The sequence below is a fragment of the Oncorhynchus mykiss genome, chromosome 21 (genome assembly GCF_013265735.2).
Source record: "Oncorhynchus mykiss isolate Arlee chromosome 21, USDA_OmykA_1.1, whole genome shotgun sequence".
Classification (NCBI taxonomy): Eukaryota; Metazoa; Chordata; class Actinopteri; order Salmoniformes; family Salmonidae; genus Oncorhynchus; species Oncorhynchus mykiss.
Genome location: NC_048585.1, coordinates 45,619,043 through 45,640,185, shown reverse-complemented (window position 1 = coordinate 45,640,185; position 21,143 = coordinate 45,619,043). Strand labels below are relative to the sequence as shown.

Genomic DNA, 21,143 nt, shown 5'->3' with positions numbered 1-21,143 from the left:
CACTGTTGATCAGCCTCCTTGCTTTTATTACTGACTCATACCAAATACAACATGTTCTGTGTCAATGAGTTTATGGTAATGATTCCATCTGTCCTGTGTTAAAGGAACATTCCTTTAACACAATAATGTGTCTGTGTCTGGCTCCCTCTGCCTAATGATCAGATTTGACGTTGAAGGTGAAAGTGTAATGTTATTGGTTGAAAATAGTGATGGGTTCAGACATCATTCAATTAAATAACACGATTTTGTGTCCCCCTTAAAGTAAGCTAGGTGCACTGTGAATATTGACGTTCACTTCCTGTAAACCTCTGATGTCATCACACCACCATGGAGTCCACTTCCTGTCTGGTCAGCCTGCCACGTCGGCGACTAGGTTGACTTGATTGACCCATATTGGAATTTCCTTATTTTTTATTTTTTATTTATTTATTTTTGAATTTTTAGCCCTTTTTCTACCCAATTTCGTGGTGTCCAATTGTTGTAGTAGCTACTATCTTGTCTCATCGCTACAACTCCCGTACGGGCTCGGGAGAGACGAAGCTTGAAAGTCATGCGTCCTCCGATACACAACCCAACCAAGCCGCACTGCTTCTTAACACACACGCGCATCCAACCCGGAAGCCAGCCGCACCAATGTGTTGGAGGAAACACTGGGCACCTGGCAACCTTGGTTAGCGCGCACTGCGCCTTGCCCGCCACAGGAGTCGCTGGTGTGCGACGAGACAAGGACATCCCTACCGACCAAGCCCTCCCTAACCCGGACGACGCTAGGCCAATTGTGCGTCGCCCCATGGACCTCCCGGTCGCGGCCGGTTACGACAGAGCCTGGGCGCGAACCCAGAGTCTCTGATGGCACAGCTGGCGCTGCAGTACAGCGCCCTTAACCACTGCGCCACCCGGGAGGCCGGAATTTCCTTATTTGTGGTAATAAAATCGCGTTGGATTGATAAAGTCCTTTTCCAATTGTTTTACACTAGGTTGGGGTGGAAAACTCACCTCATCCACTGATGTTGCACTCAACAATGAATCCCACTAAATGTATTTATTTTGATACTTTTTTGTGTGTGTAATCGACTGTATTCGGCAGTCAATTACAGAAATTCGGCTTGGCCCTAAGACCCTCACAAGCTTCTACAGATGCACCATGCACCAATTGCCTGGTACGGCAATTGCAACTTCCGCAATTGCAGGGCTCTCCAGAGGGTGGTTTAGTCAGCGTAACGCATCACCAGGGGCACACTGCCTACCCTCCAAGACATCTACAGCACCCGATGTCACAGGAAGATCATCAAGGACCTCACCATCCGAGCCATGGCCTGTTCCCCCTGCAACCATCTAGAAGGCAGAGACAGTACACTTGCATCAAAGCTGGGATCAAGAGACTGAAAAACAGCTATCTCCAGGCTATTAGACTGTTAAATAGTCACTACTAGCCCGGCCTCCGCCCAGTACCCTGCCCTGAAACTTAGTCGCTGTTACTAGCCGGCTACCACCCGATACTCAACCATGCACCTTAGAGACTGCTGCCTTATGTACATATTCATTGAACACTGGTCGCTTGAATAATGTTTACATACTGATTTATCCACTTCATATGTATATACTGTATTCTAGTCAAGGCTCATCCTGTATAACTACTGCTGTACACACCTTTTCTATTCATATACATCATGTCTATACATACCATCATATACATATATATTTATATTCCGAACTCTGACATTGCTCGTTCTGATATTTCTTAATTTCTTTCTTTTTATTCTTTGGGTTTGAGTTTTTTGTATTGTTAGGTATTACTGCACTGTTGGAGCGCGGAACAAAAGCATTTCGCTGCACCTGCGATAACGTCTGCCAAATATATATATTTGACCAATTTTTTATTTTATTTTTATTTCACCTTTATTTAACCAGGTAGGCAAGTTGAGAACAAGTTCTCATTTACAATCGCGACCTGGCCAAGATAAAGCAAAGCAGTTCGACACATACAACAACACAGAGTTACACATGGAGTAAAACAAACATACAGTCAATAATACAGTAGAAAAATAAGTCTATATACAATGTGAGCAAATGAGGTGAGATAAGGGAGGTAAAGGCAAAATAGGCCATGGTGGCGAAGTAAATACAATATAGCAAGTAAAACACTGGAATGGTAGATTTGCAGTGGAAGACCTTAGAAAGACAGGGTAGGATAGATATAGGTCTTTGAAGAGGGGGATGGCCGCAGCTGCTTTCCAATCTATGGGAATCTCAGATGACACGAAATAGAGGTTGAACAGGCTAGTAATAGGGGTTGCAACAATTTCGGCAGATCATTTTTTAGAAAGAAAGGGTCCAGATTGTCAAGCCCGGCTGATTTGTAGGGGTCCAGATTTTGCAGCTCTTTCAGAACATCAGCTGACTGGATTTGGGAGAAGGAGAAATGGGGAAGGCTTGGGCGAATTGCTGTGGGGGGTGCAGTGCTGTAGACCGGGGTAGGGGTAGCCAGGTGGAAAGCATGGCCAGCCGTAGAAAAATGCTTATTGAAATTCTCAATTATAGTGGATTTATCAGTGGTGACAGAGTTTCCTATCCTCAGTGCAGTGGGCAGCTGAGGATAGGTGTGTTGTGTTGCAGGAAGCAAATTTCTGCTTGAAAAAGCTAGCCTCGGCTTTTCTAACTGCCTGTGTATATTGGTTTCTAACTTCCCTGAAAAGTAGATTGCAACACCACCCCCTTTGGTCGTTCTATCTTGTCTGAAAATGTTGTAGTTAGGGATGGAGATTTCAGAGTTTTTGGTGGTCTTCCTAAGCCAGGATTCAGACACGACTAGGACATCTGGGTTGGCAGAGTGTGCTAAAGCAGTGAATAGAACAAACTTAGGGAGGAGGCTTCTAATGTTAACATGCATGAAACCAAGGCTATTACGGTTACAGAAGTTATCAAAAGAAAGCGCCTGGGGAATAGGAGTGGAGCTAGGCACTGCAGGGCCTGGATTCACCTCTACATCACCAGAGGAACAGAGGAGGAGTAGGATAAGGGTACGGCTAAAAGCTATGAGAATTGGTCGTCTAGGACGTCTGGAACAGAGAGTAAAAAGAGCAGGTTTCTGGGGCCGATAAAATAGCTTCAAGGTATAATGTACAGACAAAGGTTTGGTAGGATGTGAATACAGTGGGGGTAAACCTAGGTATTGAGTGATGATGAGAGAGATATTGTCTCCACAAACATTGAAACCAGGTGATGTCATCGCATGTGTGGGTGGTGGAACTGAAAGGTTGGATAAGGTATAATGAGCAGGGCTAGAGGCTCTACAGTGAAATAAGCCAATAAACACTAACCAGAACAGCAATGGACAGGGCATATTGACATTAAGGAGAGGCATGCTTAGCCGAGTGATCATAAGGGTCCAGTGAGTAGTGAGGTTGGTTGGGGTCACGGCGATTCAGACAGCTAGCTGGGCCATGGGTAGCAAGCTGGCAGAGGATGGAGGTCTATTTTTAGCCACCTCGTGCGTTTCCGTCGGTAGATTAGTGGGGTTCCGTGTGGTAGAGGGGACCATTCCAATTGGAAAATAGATGTAGTTATAGTGACCCAAGAAAATTGTCCGATAGATAGCAGCCAACAATAAGCGGGCCGCAGATGGGCGTTCAGGTTACGTCACAACGTTGGATAACTCCCTCGGGCAGATAACGTCGGTAGTCCAGTCGTGAAGAAATCAATAACACCTGATTTATTTAATAATATCTCTTTGTGTGTCTGGGGGACTCAGATTTCAGTCCAAGGTGGTGGCTGATGACCCGGCAGGTAGATGGGAGGGACGTAGCGGTACCCCAATGTTCTCCCCAGTGTCCCTAGGGTAGCCAGGAGCTCATCTGTGAGGATAACTACACCGAGGTGATTTACAGGACCATCAGACCACAATATCATATTTACCTTTATCTAACTAGGCAAGTCAGTTAAGAACATATTCTTATTTTCAATGACAGCCTAGGAACAGTGTGTTAACTGCCTTGTTCATGGGCAGACAACATATACCTTATCAGATCGGGGATTTGATCTCCGCTCTAACCACTAACCACTAACTCCGCTCTAACCCAACTCCTCATCCCTCTCCTACACCATCAAGGTCAGAGGTTACTTCTATGTAGGCAGGGGGTTTATGGTGCTCAGTTTGTGTGTGCTTTAATGTATATGGTTAGAGTAACTCTGTTTTTTGCCTCTTGGCAGGATCAATGCACAAACAGGACAAATGGGTGGAGCTGGAAGTGGTTTTAATGCCACATTCCTGTACCCACATCAAGGGAAGGTCCTTGCCATTGATGCCACAACGGTCTGCTCTATTAGCCAGTCCATGTTTTCTGTCTAAGTGCTAGTTTTGACTGGGGTCCTATCTGCCATGCCTTCTTTTGAAAATCTCCTTTATCCCTACCTCTCTTTCCTCCTCTCCTCCATCTATCCCGCCCTCTCTCAACTCCACCAGATGAGGCGATAGTGGTTGGGCCCCACCTGCTCTGGCCTGTCCCCCATGTCCTCTACCCCCTGGGCGGTTCAGGGACATGGGCATGAGGATAGGGGTGGAGACGCTTGCCCTGAGTGAGTGTGTGATCAATGAGAGGGGGCATGATGATGGAGGTCAGCGTTCCCTTTGGAGCCGAGGCAACACACGTTAAGGTGCACGCGTGCGGGCGCGCACACACACACACTTTGTGAGTTTCATATTTTGTCAAATGTTGTTAATATGAAAGCAAGGAAAATGGTGATGTGGCGCCACCTATTGACTGTAGCTATGAAACTCACCTACAATACCCTCACTACACGTTTGAGGGGGCATCCAACTGTTGGATTGCATGTGATATGTAGGCTTTGGAAACTTGTCTTAACCAGCCGTAATGTGGATCTTTTAATCTGTAATTAATTCAAGTGATTCCTAATCTCAATCTCATTAAAGCCCCACAGATCTTGGTACACCCTTTGTTGGATTAATTAAGAATTAATTTGTGAATAAGAGAGTATATAAGCATTTGCATTTGAGTATTTTGAGAGCTTAAACATACCATTAGGGAAAAGTTATTTGATAAATATATTTAAAACGTAAATAATATTTCTTTACATCTAAGTCAATGCAGGGGATGCTTTCATTATGAAAACCTCCCCTTTCTCGCTCGCTGCATCCCCTTGTAGGAACTGAGTATGCAGGGTGGAGGTGAGTGTGGTGAACATACACACAGAGTGGAGGACAGCCTTATCCAGCTCTGCACCTTTCCTGTCAAGGGGCTGCTGCGTAACACACACACACGTGTGGTATACTATTGAAAATTATGATCGAAGTGACTTCATTCAAACACTGTTGAAACCGATCCTTGAACTCTTGACTTCCAGTGTGCTTACCAGGATGATGATAATGACTGACAGGTACGATCCTGCCCACCCAACCAAACTGCACCACCATATTTGACTACAGCTGTGTCCCTAAAGAGATGAACAGCCCTATTCAACTTCTCCCTGGATTACTGTGTTACCACAGCAACCTGAGTGTGTGCTAGAAGGTTATTATAGTTGTGTGTTTTTATATTCGTTCTTATTTCTAGTCGTTTTAAGATTTAAAAAAAAAAATGATTTCGTTCAGTTAGTTTTCAGATCCGCTTTACTCGTTTTTATTTAGTTTAAGTATTTTAAAAACATATTTCGTTTTAAGATTTTTATTTGAAATTCAGTTTAGTTCAGTTAGTTTTCAAATCCACTTTGCTAGTTTTTATGTAGTTCACGTTTTATAAAACATTTATCATTCGTTTTTATATTATTCAGTTTCAATTTAAGTGTTAGTGTTAGATAAATCAAATCAAATGTATTTATATAGCCCTTCTTACATCAGCTGATATCTCAAAGTGCTGTACAGAAACCCAGCCTAAAACCCCAAACAGCAAGCAATGCAGGTGTAGAAGCACGGTGGCTAGGAAAAACTCCCTAGAAAGGACTAAACCTAGGACAAAACCTTGAGAGGAACCAGGCTATGAGGGGTGGTCAGTCCTCTTATGGCTGTGCCGAGTGGAGATTATAACAGAACATGGCCAAGATGTTCAAATGTTCATAAATGACCAGCATGGTCAAATAATAATAATCACAGTAGTTGTCGAGGGTGCAGCAAGTCAGCACCTCAGGAGTAAATGTCAGTTGGCTTTTCATAGGAGATCATTAAGAGTATCTCTACCGCTCCTGCTGTCTCTAGAGAGCTGAAAACAGCAGGTCTGGGACAGGTAGCACGTCTGGTGAACAGGTCAGGGTTCCAAAGCCGCAGGCAGAACAGTTGAAACTGGAGCAGCAACACGGCCAGGTGGATTGGGGACAGCAAGGAGTCATCATGCCAGGTAGTCCTGAGGCATGGTCCTATGGCTCAGGTCCTCCAAGAGAGAGAAAGAAATAGAAAGAGAGAATTAGAGAGAGCATACTTAAATTCACACAGGACACCAGATAAGACAGGAGAAGTACTCCAGATATAACAAACTGACCCTAGCCCCCCGACACATAAACTACTGCAGCATAAATACTGGAGGCTGAGACAGGAGGGGTCAGGAGACACTGTGGCCCCATCCGATGATACCCCCGGACAGGGCCAAACAGGAAGGATATAACCCTACCCACTTTGCCAAAGCACAGCCCCCACACCACTAGAGGGATATCTTCAACCACCAACTTACCATCCTGAGACAAGGCCAAGTATAGCCCCACAAAGATCGCCACGGCACAACCCAAGGGGGGGGCGCCAACCCAGACAGGAAGATCACGTCAGTGACTCAACCCACTCAAGTGACGCACCCCTCCTAGGGACGGCATGAAAGCGCACCAGTAAGCCAGTGACTCAGCCCCTGTAATAGGGTTAGAGGCAGAGAATCCCAGTGGAGAGAGGGGAACCGGCCAGGCAGAGACTGCAAGGGCGGTTCGTTGCTCCAGAGCCTTTCCATTCACCTTCACACTCCTGGGCCAGACTACACTCAATTATATGACCCACTAAAGAAATTAGTCTTCAGTGAAGACTTAAAGGTTGAGACCGAGTCTGCGTCTCTCACATGGGTAGGCAGACCATTCCATAAAAATGGAGCTCTGTAGGAGAAAAACCTGCCTCCAGCTGTTTGCTTAGAAATTCTAAGGACAATTAGGAGGCCTGCGTCTTGTGACCGTAGCGTACGTGTAGGAATGTACGGCAGGACCAAATTGGAAAGATAGGTAGGAGCAAGCCCATGTACAGAAAGAAGCCTATGTGTAGGAGGCTAGGAGACAGGTTTTGTGTTTTTTGGGATGTCACTTCTTTCCACTGTGGGGCGCCAATGCATAAGGTGATGGGACAGGTCAAAGGTTAGGTTTAAAGGTAGACTCAGTGAGATGAGTCAATTATAGATGGGTCAATTTCAGCAACAACCAGGAGCATTGAAGTGCGAGGTTAAACATGATACTCAAATTTTCCCTATACGCATCACGAGGTTGCTACAACCTAGCCTATGAATTAATGTTTACAACGTAAGTGCACGCAGGTTGAGAGACAAATTTGAGGCGACAGACAGTGACACTTGGACAGACAGTGACATTCAATACCAGCTTGCACACTCTTGTCTGCATCTAGCTGATCTAGGGTGTAATCATTAGTCCAACAGTTGCAAACAAGAGTTTCTATTGGACAAATTTAGGTATGTTTATCCCTGTTTTGTTCCGTTTGCTTCCGGCTTTCGTTTAAGAAACGTTTTCAACAGAATCAGTGGAATGAATACACACCTGATCATATGTAAACACATTTCACTTTCATAGCAACCACGTTGAATTCCTTCTATTCGCTCTCCTTTCAATTTGTCCTTTCCCTTGTGGACTTCAATGCACAACACATCAGCTGTATGTGACCAGGCAAAAAAGCCTTTCCAAACCAAACCGCTACACACAGCCTACATCATTGTCATCATATTAGCTAAAGTAACGTCATAGTCAGCATAGCTAATAGAACTAATGAGTTAGTAAACCCGCTACAATCATGGAGTAACGTTAATGTACAGTCAGTAAGCAGTTACACCGGTGGGGCCTGATGGCAATAAATTAGTAATACCAAAAGCTTACCTTGACTTGGAAAAGTTCCAGTGTTGTGTTGGATAGTCATAGGCAGCTAGCTAACATAGCATCCCTCTGTTTGAGCAGGGTGTTTCAGTAGGATAAACTAGCTAGCTGCATTTTCTAGCTAAGTAAGTGAAACTGAAAGTGAAAAAAATGAAAAAGCCTTCTCTATTTCTCTCTCTTGCTTCTCCTTAATTTAGGAAGAAATGTATTTGTTCAAAACTGTTCAACTATTGTCTTTCTCTCTCTTTGAGTCAACTACTCACCACATTGTATACACTGCAATGCTCGCTAGCTGTAGCTTATGCTTTTAGTACTAGATTCATTCTCTGATTCTTTGATTGGGTGGACAACATGTCAGTTCATGCTGCAAGAGCTCTGATAGGCTGGGGGATATCCTCTGGAAGTTGTCATAGTTACTCTGTAAGTCTATGGAAGGGGGTGAGAACAATGAGCCTCCTAGGTTTTGTAATGAAGTCAATGTACCCAGAGGAGGACGGAAGCTAGCTGTCCTCCTGCTACTCCATGGCGGTACCCTACAGAGTGCTGTTGAGGCTACTGTAGACATTCTTTTCAAAATAGTGTGTTGTAGTCAATTGTTTGGTGATGTGATTATATTTAGTATAGTTTTATCTAAAAGTGATAACTTTTTTCATTTTTATGAAATTCACAGAGGAGGATGGTCCTCCCCTTTCTCCTTTGAGGAGCCTTCACTGCTGCCTAGCTAGTTTTATAGTTTGGTCATTTATTCCAATAAATGTCAGAATTCCAAATAATATGTTTTAAGAATCTAGCTATGTTTTATAGGTTCCTCACAACGAGACAGACAATTTTCCAACGTTAAAATCAATGTCTATTTTTTAGCAAGCTAGCTTCACACTTTTTTCTGACGTGCCGAAATTGCAGTTTTGTTCATTAAATTCGACACTTCGTGGCCACCAGAGTTTGATGTGGCTACAGTTCGCATTGAATTGTGGGTCATATCAACCCCGCAAGTGACCAAAGTTGTTCACTCGCTAAATTGAAGGCCGAGGCAGGCAACGTAAGTGAATTGGACCTCCACTTAAGATGACAATCAAACTGCATCCGGTTTCGACAGAGATTCCCCCGAGGGAAAGTGGCTAGCGCAAGAGCTGAGGGGGTAAAAATTATGTGTTTGGAATGGAGCCTCTGTGTGACTGTGAGAGCAAAGTCTTGCGCATGTCAATGGGTGCGTTCGAGAGGATCCCTTTTGTCAAGTCTGTGACCATCGTTGGTCACTGCCTTTCAAAGTGTGTTGCATTCTGGAAATAACAATGGTGTGATCAAAGGTCATGAAGTTTTGACTGCAGTTGACTACAAGTTCCTGTAGTTGCTCTTCACCAACTTCATTCTGCAGCCATCGCCTGCATTGTTGGAGGCTTTATTGTCAACCAATCATTACGGTGTTTTTGATGGACCCACGTGAACGTGACCAAAGACATGACTGAAACAGGAACCAATTTGTTGTGATTTATGTGTACAGTAGATATATACAAATACATGTGATATTTGAGGCTCTCTCACTAATTGATTGTAAAATGTGTACACAATTTTATATTATGATTTCAGTTTGTGAGTGTGTGATATGGGGGTTGGATACATGTTTGTTTCAAACTTTCTAAAGAAAACATTTTATAAACCGTGGCAACACTGCCATGTTGATCTGAGCCTTGCTGTTGGAAAACCACATTAGTGTCTAACTGTTGTCAGTCGCAAATGCACCTCCCCCGAATTCACTCCTTGACTTTCGTCTACAGTTGGTTGCTTTACCACTCGAACGCACCCAATATCTGTGGTGCTGCTCATGGCAACTTCATCTCACTTAGTCTACCTTTCCATTATAAAGTAAATCTTCATTTGGAGCTTGAAAACCCCATTGAAAAAGCTGTTCGACTTTACCCCCCCCCCCCCCCCCCCCCCCCCAGTCATTTTTTCACAGGTCAACAAAGTGATTCCCCAAAGTCAAGGATTTATCTGTACCAAGAACATGAAATGATATGTATACATATAAATGGCAGACTATGGAGATGGAAAACATGTCCTAAGAAGGGGGGAATGAGAGGAGATGAGGAGAGGAATCCACATTAGACTGTTGAGATGCACCCTTAGGCTCTGGTAAACTGCCCAACCATGTGACCCAATTATCAAATGAATTACCTGCACATTAACTCCAGAAAGCTTGTAATTGGTCAAGCAAAGCACCACTCCTATATACAAGTGCCAGGTAGAGAATGTGCCACTCATCAACTGCCAGGATACTGTCAGCACATGGTTTATGTTAGTGTGCAGGTGTAGTTTACTAGCTTTTCCTGGCTAGGGTTAGACACTTCTACTGATTACTGGCAATGGCTTTTGGAATTTGGTTGGGGTAAGTTTGGTGGTGGGCATAAATGTTTTGATATTAGTGTTTTGACACTGGCACACTTTGTTGACCTGTGCAAATGTTTTTCTTACAGAGTATTTGTACTCCTGTCTGTATGGCCTAGTGTAAGATGTTCTGACCTTCCAAGAGGTAAGGAACTTAAATTGGGTCAATGAGCCTTTTTTATACAAGCTATATGACACTTGTAATTGTTGGTCAGAATCATTTAGCTTCCACCCTTCAGATTCTCACCGTGTGTGTGTGTGTGTGTGTGTGTGTGTGTGTGTGTGTGTGTGTGTGTGTGTGTGTGTGTGTATATAGGGGCCATTGAGACTGTGTGTCGGGATCGATACCTGTTGGTAACAACCCAACTCTCATTCGCTGGGAACGAACCTCGCTTTGAAGCGGTTGGTAAGTAGGCTTTTAACCTTAATCGTGATGTAAAATGGGCCTGAAATCAGGTTTGGTCCGCTCATGAACCTGGCATCTTAACATGTCTTGGCCAGGGTTTGGTAGCTGGTGCTGACCGCACGACTGCAGTATATTGCAGTCTCTCACTGTGCTGTTGGCCCACTTAGGAAGAAATACAATTTCAACTTAATGACATTCAAATTATTTGGCCCGATCCTTTTCCCCATCTAGATGCTGACGGTGTTCACCCCATCACTAAGCAGTATGGGTCAGAGTGTGGCTACATGTTCAGTATCCTCCCTCTGCCTGGCCATGCTGAACTCAGAGCCTCCTACTTCTCCTGCCACACTGACAACCAGGTTCATATCACCGCACATGATGATCTTTTCAAAGCTAGAAGGGTTTTTAAACACTTTTTTTGCAAATCTTAAAGTTGAAGGTCTTGTTTTTGTATCTTAGGACGATGAGGTGTTCACTTTTAGCTTTAACTTGATCACAATTGATGCGAATGGAGGAGACGCCACTTACTCTGTGAATGCAACCTGCTCCCTCCCTCTACCCTGGTCCCCCAGAGAAGTCAGCTGTGAGGAGAACTATATGGAGGTACTAATATGTGGCTCTAGACTGTGCATCCAGGGTTATATTTGTGCTGATGCTGGCTTAGACTATCCTTAACCTTTTTATAGGAGTATGGTCTGTTATATTCCCTTGTAGGTGTCGGTGAGGGGTGAAGTGTCTGGTCTACCTGGTACAACAGCAGATGACTGGACTGCTGCCCTTGCTGAAGTAAGCTAAAGGCTATTTGGCAAATTCTCAATTTAGATGAACTCCACCAGTTTGTCCCCAATACCACCATGCATGCCTTGTCTCTTGTTCCCCATCAGGCCCACAGCTCTGCCACGTCTACCTGGCAGGTCATGTTCCAGCAGGAAGGGCAGCAGCTGACTCCCATGTCCCCTTCAGAGGCTCGGGAGCTGGGCTACGTGTTCTACCTCACCCAGGGGAGGCTAGTGTTCCGTTCACCCTACACGCCAGGTTCTGTCATGGGGTCTGTCACCATGGTGAGATTTAAATGGATGCAGTTATCTTGGGTATGTGTCAATGCTGGCACGAGGCTTTCCCATCTCAAATTACATTAAATGCCTTGATGGGTAGGTTCTTGCTTTCCTGTAGGATCTCTTAAAATATAACTTGTTTAGGCTGGATTTATTTACATAGCTCTTTCAGTTGTCTTCATACTGTATTGTTGGCAGGTACCAAATCATTATCTAATTCCAGGTGAATGGTACGTTGGTTGAGGTGGTCTATCCGATACTGATCTCCAGGCAAAGATGGGTGGTCATCATGGTGAACTTGGTGGTTGCTTGCAGCACTGGTAAGTTTCAGTGACTTATCAGCCCTGACCATTCAAGGTTCAAAGGGCTGGATGGGCCAAGCATTAGTGATGGTGTAATCTAGTGACTATTTTCACCTGCACCTGATCACTAAACCAGGAAGTGTTCATCAGTCTTAACCTTTCTATGTATAACCTCTTTCCAGATGAAGGAATGTATGATGGGGTGGGGCTGGTCTGGCAGACCCCCACTCTGCTCTCCCCGCTGGTCTCTGGGTTAGAGAGCAGCAATATCTCAATGGGGGTGGATGGTCAGCTTCTGGATGAGGCCAACACAGCAGCACGAGGCTATAGCTTGGACATCAGTGACACCACTGTCCAGATCAGCATCCCCTTCAACGCTGCCGGAGGATACAGAAAAGTCAGTAGCTTACTAGGCCGGCATCTGACTTTTCACATGCAGATGTTTACCTTGTATTCTGATGCAGAGAATCTGCAAATGGCTTCAGTCACTCATGTCCTCTGTACACCTTGAATATTCTACTTTGTACCATATAACCTAATGGCAGATGCTTCATAACGGTTTCAACTCTTCCAGAGCTTTGTGATGGCCAACATGTACCATGAGTTCTATGTGGTCCGTCTCTACTATGAACAAATCTTCATGGATGACAGTGGTGTGGAGACCAGACTCCGCCTCCACAGGCCCATGAACACACCCCTTCTGATCCAGCACCTCTCCATCATTAACCGTAAGGAGTTCTACTTGCCAATCCGAAGTGCATCTTCAGCTCCATGGTCATGATTGCTAATGACCCTGTTGTCCTTCTCCCACCACAGAAACAGTCCTTGAGGATCGTGTGTTTACTGTTTACCTGGGGAACCTCTCCTACGATGTTGACCTGGTGGCTGTGAAGCTCAATGGTCACAACTTCACCATACTAGAGGCGACTAAAAGTGGCCTTGTCATAACCATGGTCCCCCAGCCCAATAGTACCCTACATGCCTACATTCTCAGGGTGCCATTTGATGCCGTTATTCACAAGCTGGTAATGATGCAATGATATTAGCTACTGTGGTCTCGGCATTTCCTCAACATTGGAGAAGAGGGGGTTCCTGACCTCAACTTTCTCCAATGGTGACTTGAAGGCTTTTGTACTGTTTCTTAATTGGTGTTGTGTTCCTGTCCATAGTACCCTACAGAGGGGCTTCTCGAATACTTGTTGGACATCAACTACACGTTGGTTATCCTGCCTCAGGCGGAGCCGTACTTCTACCTGGCCTCAGTCGTGGCTCAGTTCAATGATGTCTGTAAGTTGACTTCAACCTTCAACTATAAGACCTGGGCTGCACGATGGTATGATGACGCAGCCCAGTAACCAACCACTCTACACTTCCCCCATGTTTACCCCTAACGTCATGTCACTACTGACTAAACTATTTGTTTCTTCTCAGTTCCTCCGGTCTTCAAAGGCGTCTGCAACGAGAAAAGCATCCGTTTCCAGATGGACCATAAGCCGTTTGACTACCTGTGGGAGGTGGGTGTTGGCCCCTACATTCTGACCACAAATCTGGCAGCCAAGCGGGGCTATGTTATGCGGAATGACAGCAAGAGTCTGACCCTGGAAGTGCCCCTCTTCTCTGTTGGCTACACTTATAAGGTGAGATGCTCATTGGTCAAGTGCTTAAACTGACTCGTCGTTCGATCAAGTAGGAGTTATAATTATTTAAAATGTACCTGCTCTTTTCTTCCTAGGACATCAATTTGAAGCAGTTCCGTGGCACTTTTGAAATTCTCTCAAGAGCTCCGAAGACCTTGGAGGTCAAGAGCTCCTTGGCCAAAGCTTGTCTCTTCCAGACTACTGAGATCATAGGTAACTACTAGTTGGTCAGATATTAACCTGCAGCGTCGCTTGCTTTTGCCTGGTGACTCTTTTTATAGGGTTGATCAGCACTAACAGGCCTTCCTCTCTCCAGTGTGTTCCACTGAAGGTGTGATGACAGTGGTGTCTGTGATTTTGGCCATCCCTGGATCTGAACCCAGCGGATCCTCCCTCCTGGACTCCACCTGCAGGCCTCAAGAGATGGATGACACCAGGGTTCTCTTTAGCTTTAGACTTGACACCTGTGGAACCAGGGTCCAGGTATAGCACTGTCCAACCCATAGAATTAGAGTCATAAATGCAACCAGGCTCTACGAGTGATCGTTATTTGAAATGGAATTTCCAGCATTCTTCCATCTTAACTAACTAAAATCTAGCTCAATTTTGGTCAGCTGTGGGTTTTAGTTCTGGGTCCAGTTCTGGGGTTTCGGTTTGAGTCCTTACCAAAGGACTCGGCTGAAACCCCTTAATTTAACCTGTTAACTTAAATTATTTAAGCACCACCTTTGCCCCATATCCTAATCTGGCAAAATAATTTGAATACCAGAATATCCTGGATGTACAGAGACGGTCCAAGTGATTAGTGTGCCTTAACTCGGTGTTCACAACTTTATTCTAGGGCCCCTGGTACTTAAAAAAAATATTTTTTAAAACTCAAGTGCTACACAGTTGATTCAAAGCTTGCGTAGTTGGTACTTGAATCTGTAATGCCAGGGCAAAGTATGTGCCCCAGGACTGAGTTTTGGGGAAACCCTGGTTTAACTTAGGAACTTTCACCATACAGGCCAACTACTTAGTTTAAGTATTAATTTGTCTTGATTTCTCATGAGGGCTAACAAAAGAACTGTAAGCGTTTAGACATGGCTTTCAACAGGTTAATGGTTGAATTCATAAATTCAGGTTTGTTTTTACCTCTTGTGTTGCAGTTTGATTACCAGCACCTTACCTATGAAAATGAGATCACCGTTGAGCATACAAGCCAATCAGTGGAAGCACCAGTCTCAACCAGGTATACTACCTTTGTGTACATGACTTCACTAATAATATACTGTCTCATTGGTTGAAACAACAAAGTACAATAAATATTCATCAGTCATTAACTCTCACTAAAGGCACTCGTAGCTTTAATGTATACTTATGTTCAATTGTTCTCTCGTTAGGGTGACTGTGCGGTGTGTCTATCCACTGAGTGGCCTTTACAAGCTGTTTGCGTATCGGCGGTTTGAAGCAGACTCACCAGGATTTGGCACCATCTTGACTAGAGTCCCTGTAAAGTAAGTGTTCAATACTTGGTGTCATGCATCTGAAAAGTGGTGAAATTTACTCCTTACTGTCCACACATTATTTCAGCCTACCCATTATACCGTCAACCTCAAACAGGAGTGACCCCTGGGAGAAATGCCTGCCAGTTTAAGGCTAAACTGGAAATTAACCTTTAGGCCCACACCAGTCACGCAACACAATTTTATGACGACTAGTATGGTGTTACATTTCAAACTGAGCTAACTTTTTCTTCCTCTCTCTGTAGGAACTAATGAAGTGACAATGCTGCTAAGAGTATTGAGTGTAAATGTCTTAATAAATATATCTTGCAAATCTCTGTAGCTTGTCCTGATGTGGCTTCATTCAGTTTGGGGGTTATACCCCAAGTTAATTCTAATTGGGTAACACTTTAAAGCCCTGTTAACATTGGCACTTCTGAAGTCAACCCAGGGTGGGATTAACTCAAATGTTATTTCCATTGCCTCCAGAAATTAGATTGCCATGATGCTACTGTAGGTAGACAATGTGATGAGCTGGAGTCACTAATGTAGCTAGCAAGATGTTGACTTGAGTAATTTACCATGTTCTCACTTTACCCCAAATTCCTGCTATGCGGCATGACTGATCCATCTATTTAGCTTGCTAATGTTCACTAACTAAATGGTTAGTGTTGCTAGCTTAATTCCTTGCTTGCCATGGCATTCGCCACCTAGCAAACCAGACAGATTTGATATGCTCTGGCTAGTTTTCAATATGACCTAGCAGGAATTCACTTGCCATCTTCTAACTGACTTGCTAGCATTCAAGGGCTGAAGGGTCTGTTTTGTATAGTGAAAACATTTGTATGAAGGATGGATTTGTGGTGGTAATTCCCCATGTATGACTACTGCTTGTCCATGCACTAGCTAAACTTTGTCAGTGTCTAGCAGTGATCAGCTTGGTTGTTGTGAAGTCACAGCCCTAAGTCTAATCAAGCTGGCACCAGTTAACCTGGGCCAGTGCAGCCCAGTTTTCTTTAACCTTTAACCTAGGCAAGTCAGTTAAGAACATTTTCAAAGAACGGCAGAGTTGTATCTTGTCAGCTCGGGGATTTGAACTTGCAACCTTTCGTTACTAGTCCAACACTCTAACCATTAGGCTACCCTGCCGCCCCTTGACCCAGCGTGAAGTTGAGCATTTTTTGAGCCAGCTATTTGGACCTTTTAAGTGCCAGTGCAAACTGGGCTTAAGTGGACTGGTAAAATGCCTTGTCATTTAATGAATTGGAAGACTACGACTGATGTAGGATCTTTGAGACACTTTACATTACAGAAATGGTAATGAAATTAATTGATCACTGCCCCTGTAAAAAAAAAACATTTCCTTTTTAAAAGGGGCAATTAAACAGGTGGGTACCCCACCATTCAACTTCTAACAGGACTCTTATGGTACCATAGCACCCAACCTGGATTGGGGTAGATGTAAATCTGATTAGGGGGGGGGGGGGGGGGGCACCCCAAGTTATCACCAGGCTTTTCCTTTTATCTCTAGTCCCAACAGTTCTGTTTCTTTAGGGTGTTTTGTGGGCTACAGCCATACAGTAGCCTGAACACCAAGGTTATTATATTGGTGTCAAGTAAACTGAAATTACGATAGTGGGTAAGCCTAGCAGTGGAAAGGGCCAATACTTTAAGGTGGCCTGAGTGTAGGATCACTGGAATGCTTGTGGATGGACATCGGATCTGGCTGAGGCAAGGGCATCAGGTCATAAGTCTGCTGGGTGGATGAAGTGGGCATGGGTGTGGATTCCAGTGGGCAGACAGACGGAGTTGTCTGATTCTTGGTGTTTCTCACCTCCCTCCCACAGAGCAATCTGGAACATCAACATTTTATTTTTTTACATTGGTTAAGAACACATTCTTATTTTCAATGACGGCCTAGGAACAGTGGGTTAACTGCCTTGTTCAGGGGCGGAACGACTTAAATGTTTGACCTTGTCAGCTCGGATTCAATCTTGCAACCTTTCGGTTACTGGTCCAACGCTCTAACGACTAGGCTACCTGCAGCAGAACAAAGACGTTCTCTCCTGCGGTGCTTCGCAGACCCAGCTGGATCATCCCGAGTCATTACGCATAAGGTCCTTCCTTCAGCAAATCTAAACATGATTCTGTTTTACAAACAAAAGCTCAAACAGGAAGTACCAGTGATGCGCTCAATATGGAAGTGGTAGGACGACACAAATGCAAGGCTACAAGACTTTCGCTAGCACAGCTTGGGATATATTTCGGTTCATCCAATATAAAATAATTATTAAACCAAATATGAGCAACACAATCATGACCTTAGGACGGTATCCATGACTCACAGGAGGTTTGTTTTACCTTTTTATTTGGAGAGGACTGGCTTGTTAATGGCTGGAGCAGAATGGTATCAAATACATGGTTTCCAGCTGTTTCATTTGCTCTATTCCAGACATTAAAAGTCTTCTTGCACTCAGCAGCCTCCTGTGATGACAATACGCAGCCATTGAGTTTACCACCAACAATCGCAGGCTTTAAGTGCATAGACCGTCATCCCTACAGTGACTACGAATGTATCCAAAATGAACCATGAATTACAGACAATATCAGTGTTGGGTTAAAGGCTAACAAGGATTTTTTATTTAACTTAACCAGGAAGGGCTCATAGATTAAATCTCAATTTTTCAAGAGCGTCCTGGCCAAGATAGGTAGCACCAAGTCATTACAAAAATTACAGACAAACATGAAAAACTACAAGTAATCTAGTAAAAACCATAGAATTCACAAGAGTAAATTAACATTGACAGGTCAAGGAATCAGACTCAAGATCATTCATCAGTAATTTAAAAATACCAATCAGGACAAGTTCTTCCAGTTTAAAAGTATTTTGTAAGGCGTTCCAAGACGATGGCGCAGAGTACATAAGCCCTTTTACCAAATTCAGTTTGGACATTTGGAACAGTTCGCAGGATAAAGTCCAGCGAATGAAGAGTACCCACCACATTTTTGAACAATAAAAATTTACAAATAAAATGGTAGTAAACCCAAAATGGCTTTATAAATAAAAGTATACCAGTGAGTGACTAGAGAAGGCCAGCCAACCCTGGTATACAAAGTGCAGTGGTGCGTAAGGGTTTTGCAGTTTAAAATAAATCTCAAAATGCCATGGTAAAGGGTGTCAATTGACCTCAAACACTGAGCAGAAGCATATATATATGTATATATATATAAAGTATCCCCAATAGTCTAGTAAAGGCATAAATGTAGCTGATACTAGCCGCCTCCTGGCTTCAAAAGAAAAACAGGCCTTATTCCTCAAATAAAATCACAATTTGTTTCAATTTTTTTGTAAGTTGTTGAATACGCAATTTAAAAGAGGCCGTCAACAATTAAAATTCCAAGATATTTATATGAGGTTACAACCTCAATCTCCTTGCCCTGACAGGTAGTAATAGGTGAAAGGTTCAGAGGTCTATTTCTTGCTTTAAAAAACACCATTAGGTTAGTTTTGTCAGTATTGAGGATAGGCTTCAATTGACACAAGGTATGTTGAACAGTATAAAAACAGTTTGCATGTTCTGGAAAGGTTTTGTAAGAGACTAGGTAGAACAGTAAATAACAGTATCATCAGCATAAAAATGCATTTTGGACATTTTTGTCTAAATAATTTAAATAAATAGTGAATGAGAGGACCAAGTACAGTGCCTTGGGGCACACCATTAAAGACAGACAATTTAACAGACATAAGACCATCAAATCGAGTGCACTGAGTTCTATCAGACGGCTAGTTAGCAAACCATGCAACTGCATGTTCTGAAAGACCTACACTTGACAATCTCTGCCTTTAGTATAGCATGAACAACTGTATCAAAAGCCTTAGAGAGATCAATAAAAAGTGAGACAGTGCTGTTTTTTTGTCAAGGTCTTCAGCGATATAATTTAAAACCTTCATGGCTGCTGTAATTGTGCTATGCTTCTTCCTGAAGCCCGATTGGTACATTAATAAAATAGTTAGTAAATAAAAACTATTTTAGCTGTTCACTCACAAGGGTTTCAAGTATTTTCACCAGGGGTGACAGCTTTGAGATTGACCTATAATTATTTAAAATAGTTGGATCTCCCCCTTTTAAAAGTGGTAGGACAAATGCTGATTTCCAGATTTTTGGAATTTCATTACATTCCAGGGTTAGATTGAACAGATATGTAAGTGGTTCAGCTATGAAATCAGCTGCCAGATTTAAAAAGCAGGGATCCAAAAGATCAGGACCTGCAGGCTTTCTCTGATCTAAGTATTTCAGGGCTTTATGTACCACCTGCACTGAGAATGGCTAAAAGTTTGACCAGCTCTCACTGGTTCATCCACACAGGGTTGTACAGAGACAGAGGACACTGGTTCATCCACACAGGGTTGTACAGAGACAGAGGACACTGAATCAAACAGCCTACCAGATGATACAAAGTGTTCTTTGAAACAATTCAGCATTTCAGTTTTGTCATATACATTCATTAACATTACTGTTACCAGACATAGACTTAATAGCCTTCCAAAACTTTCTAGGGTCATTCAGGTTATCAGTGGTAAAAGACATAAAACATTCAGACTTGGCCTTCCTGAGAAGAAAAGAACACTTGTTTCGTAACTGCCTAAAAATAAGCCAATCCGCATCAGAACATGATTTCCTTGCTTTAGCCCAGGCTAGATTACAGTTGTGAATAATACAAGACAGCTCAGAAAACCATGGATTATCCCGCCCTTTAACCCTGAACCTGCGGAATGGGGCATGTTTCTTTAATATTTGGAAAAAACATAATGAAAGAATATCCAGGTAGTTTCCACATCAAGGATAAGCTCAATCTTGCTCCAGTCAAAATAAAACAAATCATGAAAGAAAGCCTGCTCATTAAAACACTTCAAATTTCTCTTACATATAAAACGTGGGTTTGTTTTAGGAACCTTCATATTTCTAACAGCAACAACAACACAATGGTCACTTAAATCATTACAAAAATCACCAACCGCAGAATATTTATGTGGAACATTTGTTAATATCAAATCAATCAGGGTAGATTTATCTGGGCATTTAAGATTTGGGCGAGTGGGTGAGTTAATCAACTGGGTAAGATTCATAGAATTACAAAACATTTTTAAACCATCAGACACCGGCTTTAACCAACCAGTTGATATCACCAATCAAGATCATTTCACTGTAAAGAAGTTTAGACATAAAGTGCGTCAAAGAAGAAAATGCATCACCGAGAGCAGAGGGAATAGGACATGGATGCATACAAGAGAGCCCGCTAAAAGGGCCTCCTGCATCACAGTGCTGGAGGAGCTACTACAGACCCGGGTTCGATCATGATCGGGGGTCCCATAGGGTCGCACACAATTGGCCCAGCATTGTCCAGGGGAGGGTTTGGCCGGGCGGGCTTGATTTGGCTCATCGCGCTCTAGCGACTCCTTGTGGCAGGCCGGGCGCCTGCAGGCTGACCTCGGTCATCAGGTGTTGGACCTAACGTGTGCCAGGAAAACATCCACCACAGCATTACACCACTGTTGTCAACAGACAGGATGGGGACATTGACTCATGCTGCTTAAACCAAATCGGGACTCTGCCATCATGATGGAACCGGGATTTGTCGGACCAGGCAATGTTTTTCCACTCCTCAATTGTTCAGTGTTGGTGGTTGCGTGCCCACAGTTCTTCTTGATGTTAGCTGATATGAGTGGAACCCGGTGTGGTTGTCTGGTGCATTAGCCCGTCTGTGACAAGCACCGATGAGTTGTGCGTTCCGAGATG

The 21,143-nt window shown here is 43.6% G+C and overlaps 1 protein-coding gene across 2 annotated transcripts in view; it reads left to right on the top strand.

The window, feature by feature from the left end:
- Positions 1-10,305: 10,305 nt before the first annotated feature.
- LOC110500569 overlaps positions 10,306-21,143 on the top strand; it is a 40,510-nt gene continuing 29,672 nt past the window's right edge. The window contains exons 1-18 of one of the 2 annotated variants that reach the window (XM_021577980.2): positions 10,306-10,462; positions 10,551-10,606; positions 10,778-10,867; positions 11,099-11,226; positions 11,327-11,470; positions 11,582-11,653; positions 11,752-11,928; positions 12,146-12,242; positions 12,407-12,621; positions 12,799-12,952; positions 13,041-13,249; positions 13,394-13,511; positions 13,656-13,861; positions 13,957-14,074; positions 14,178-14,344; positions 15,010-15,092; positions 15,244-15,357; positions 15,612-15,683. In XM_021577980.2, coding sequence (XP_021433655.2) covers positions 10,440-10,462; positions 10,551-10,606; positions 10,778-10,867; positions 11,099-11,226; positions 11,327-11,470; positions 11,582-11,653; positions 11,752-11,928; positions 12,146-12,242; positions 12,407-12,621; positions 12,799-12,952; positions 13,041-13,249; positions 13,394-13,511; positions 13,656-13,861; positions 13,957-14,074; positions 14,178-14,344; positions 15,010-15,092; positions 15,244-15,357; positions 15,612-15,618 — 2,178 coding nt within the window. In that variant the 5' untranslated portion in view covers positions 10,306-10,439 and the 3' untranslated portion in view covers positions 15,619-15,683. Of the gene's footprint in view, positions 10,463-10,550; positions 10,607-10,777; positions 10,868-11,098; positions 11,227-11,326; positions 11,471-11,581; positions 11,654-11,751; positions 11,929-12,145; positions 12,243-12,406; positions 12,622-12,798; positions 12,953-13,040; positions 13,250-13,393; positions 13,512-13,655; positions 13,862-13,956; positions 14,075-14,177; positions 14,345-15,009; positions 15,093-15,243; positions 15,358-15,611; positions 15,684-21,143 lie in introns of those variants that run through there. The other variant, XM_036957975.1, reaches the window with a different exon arrangement.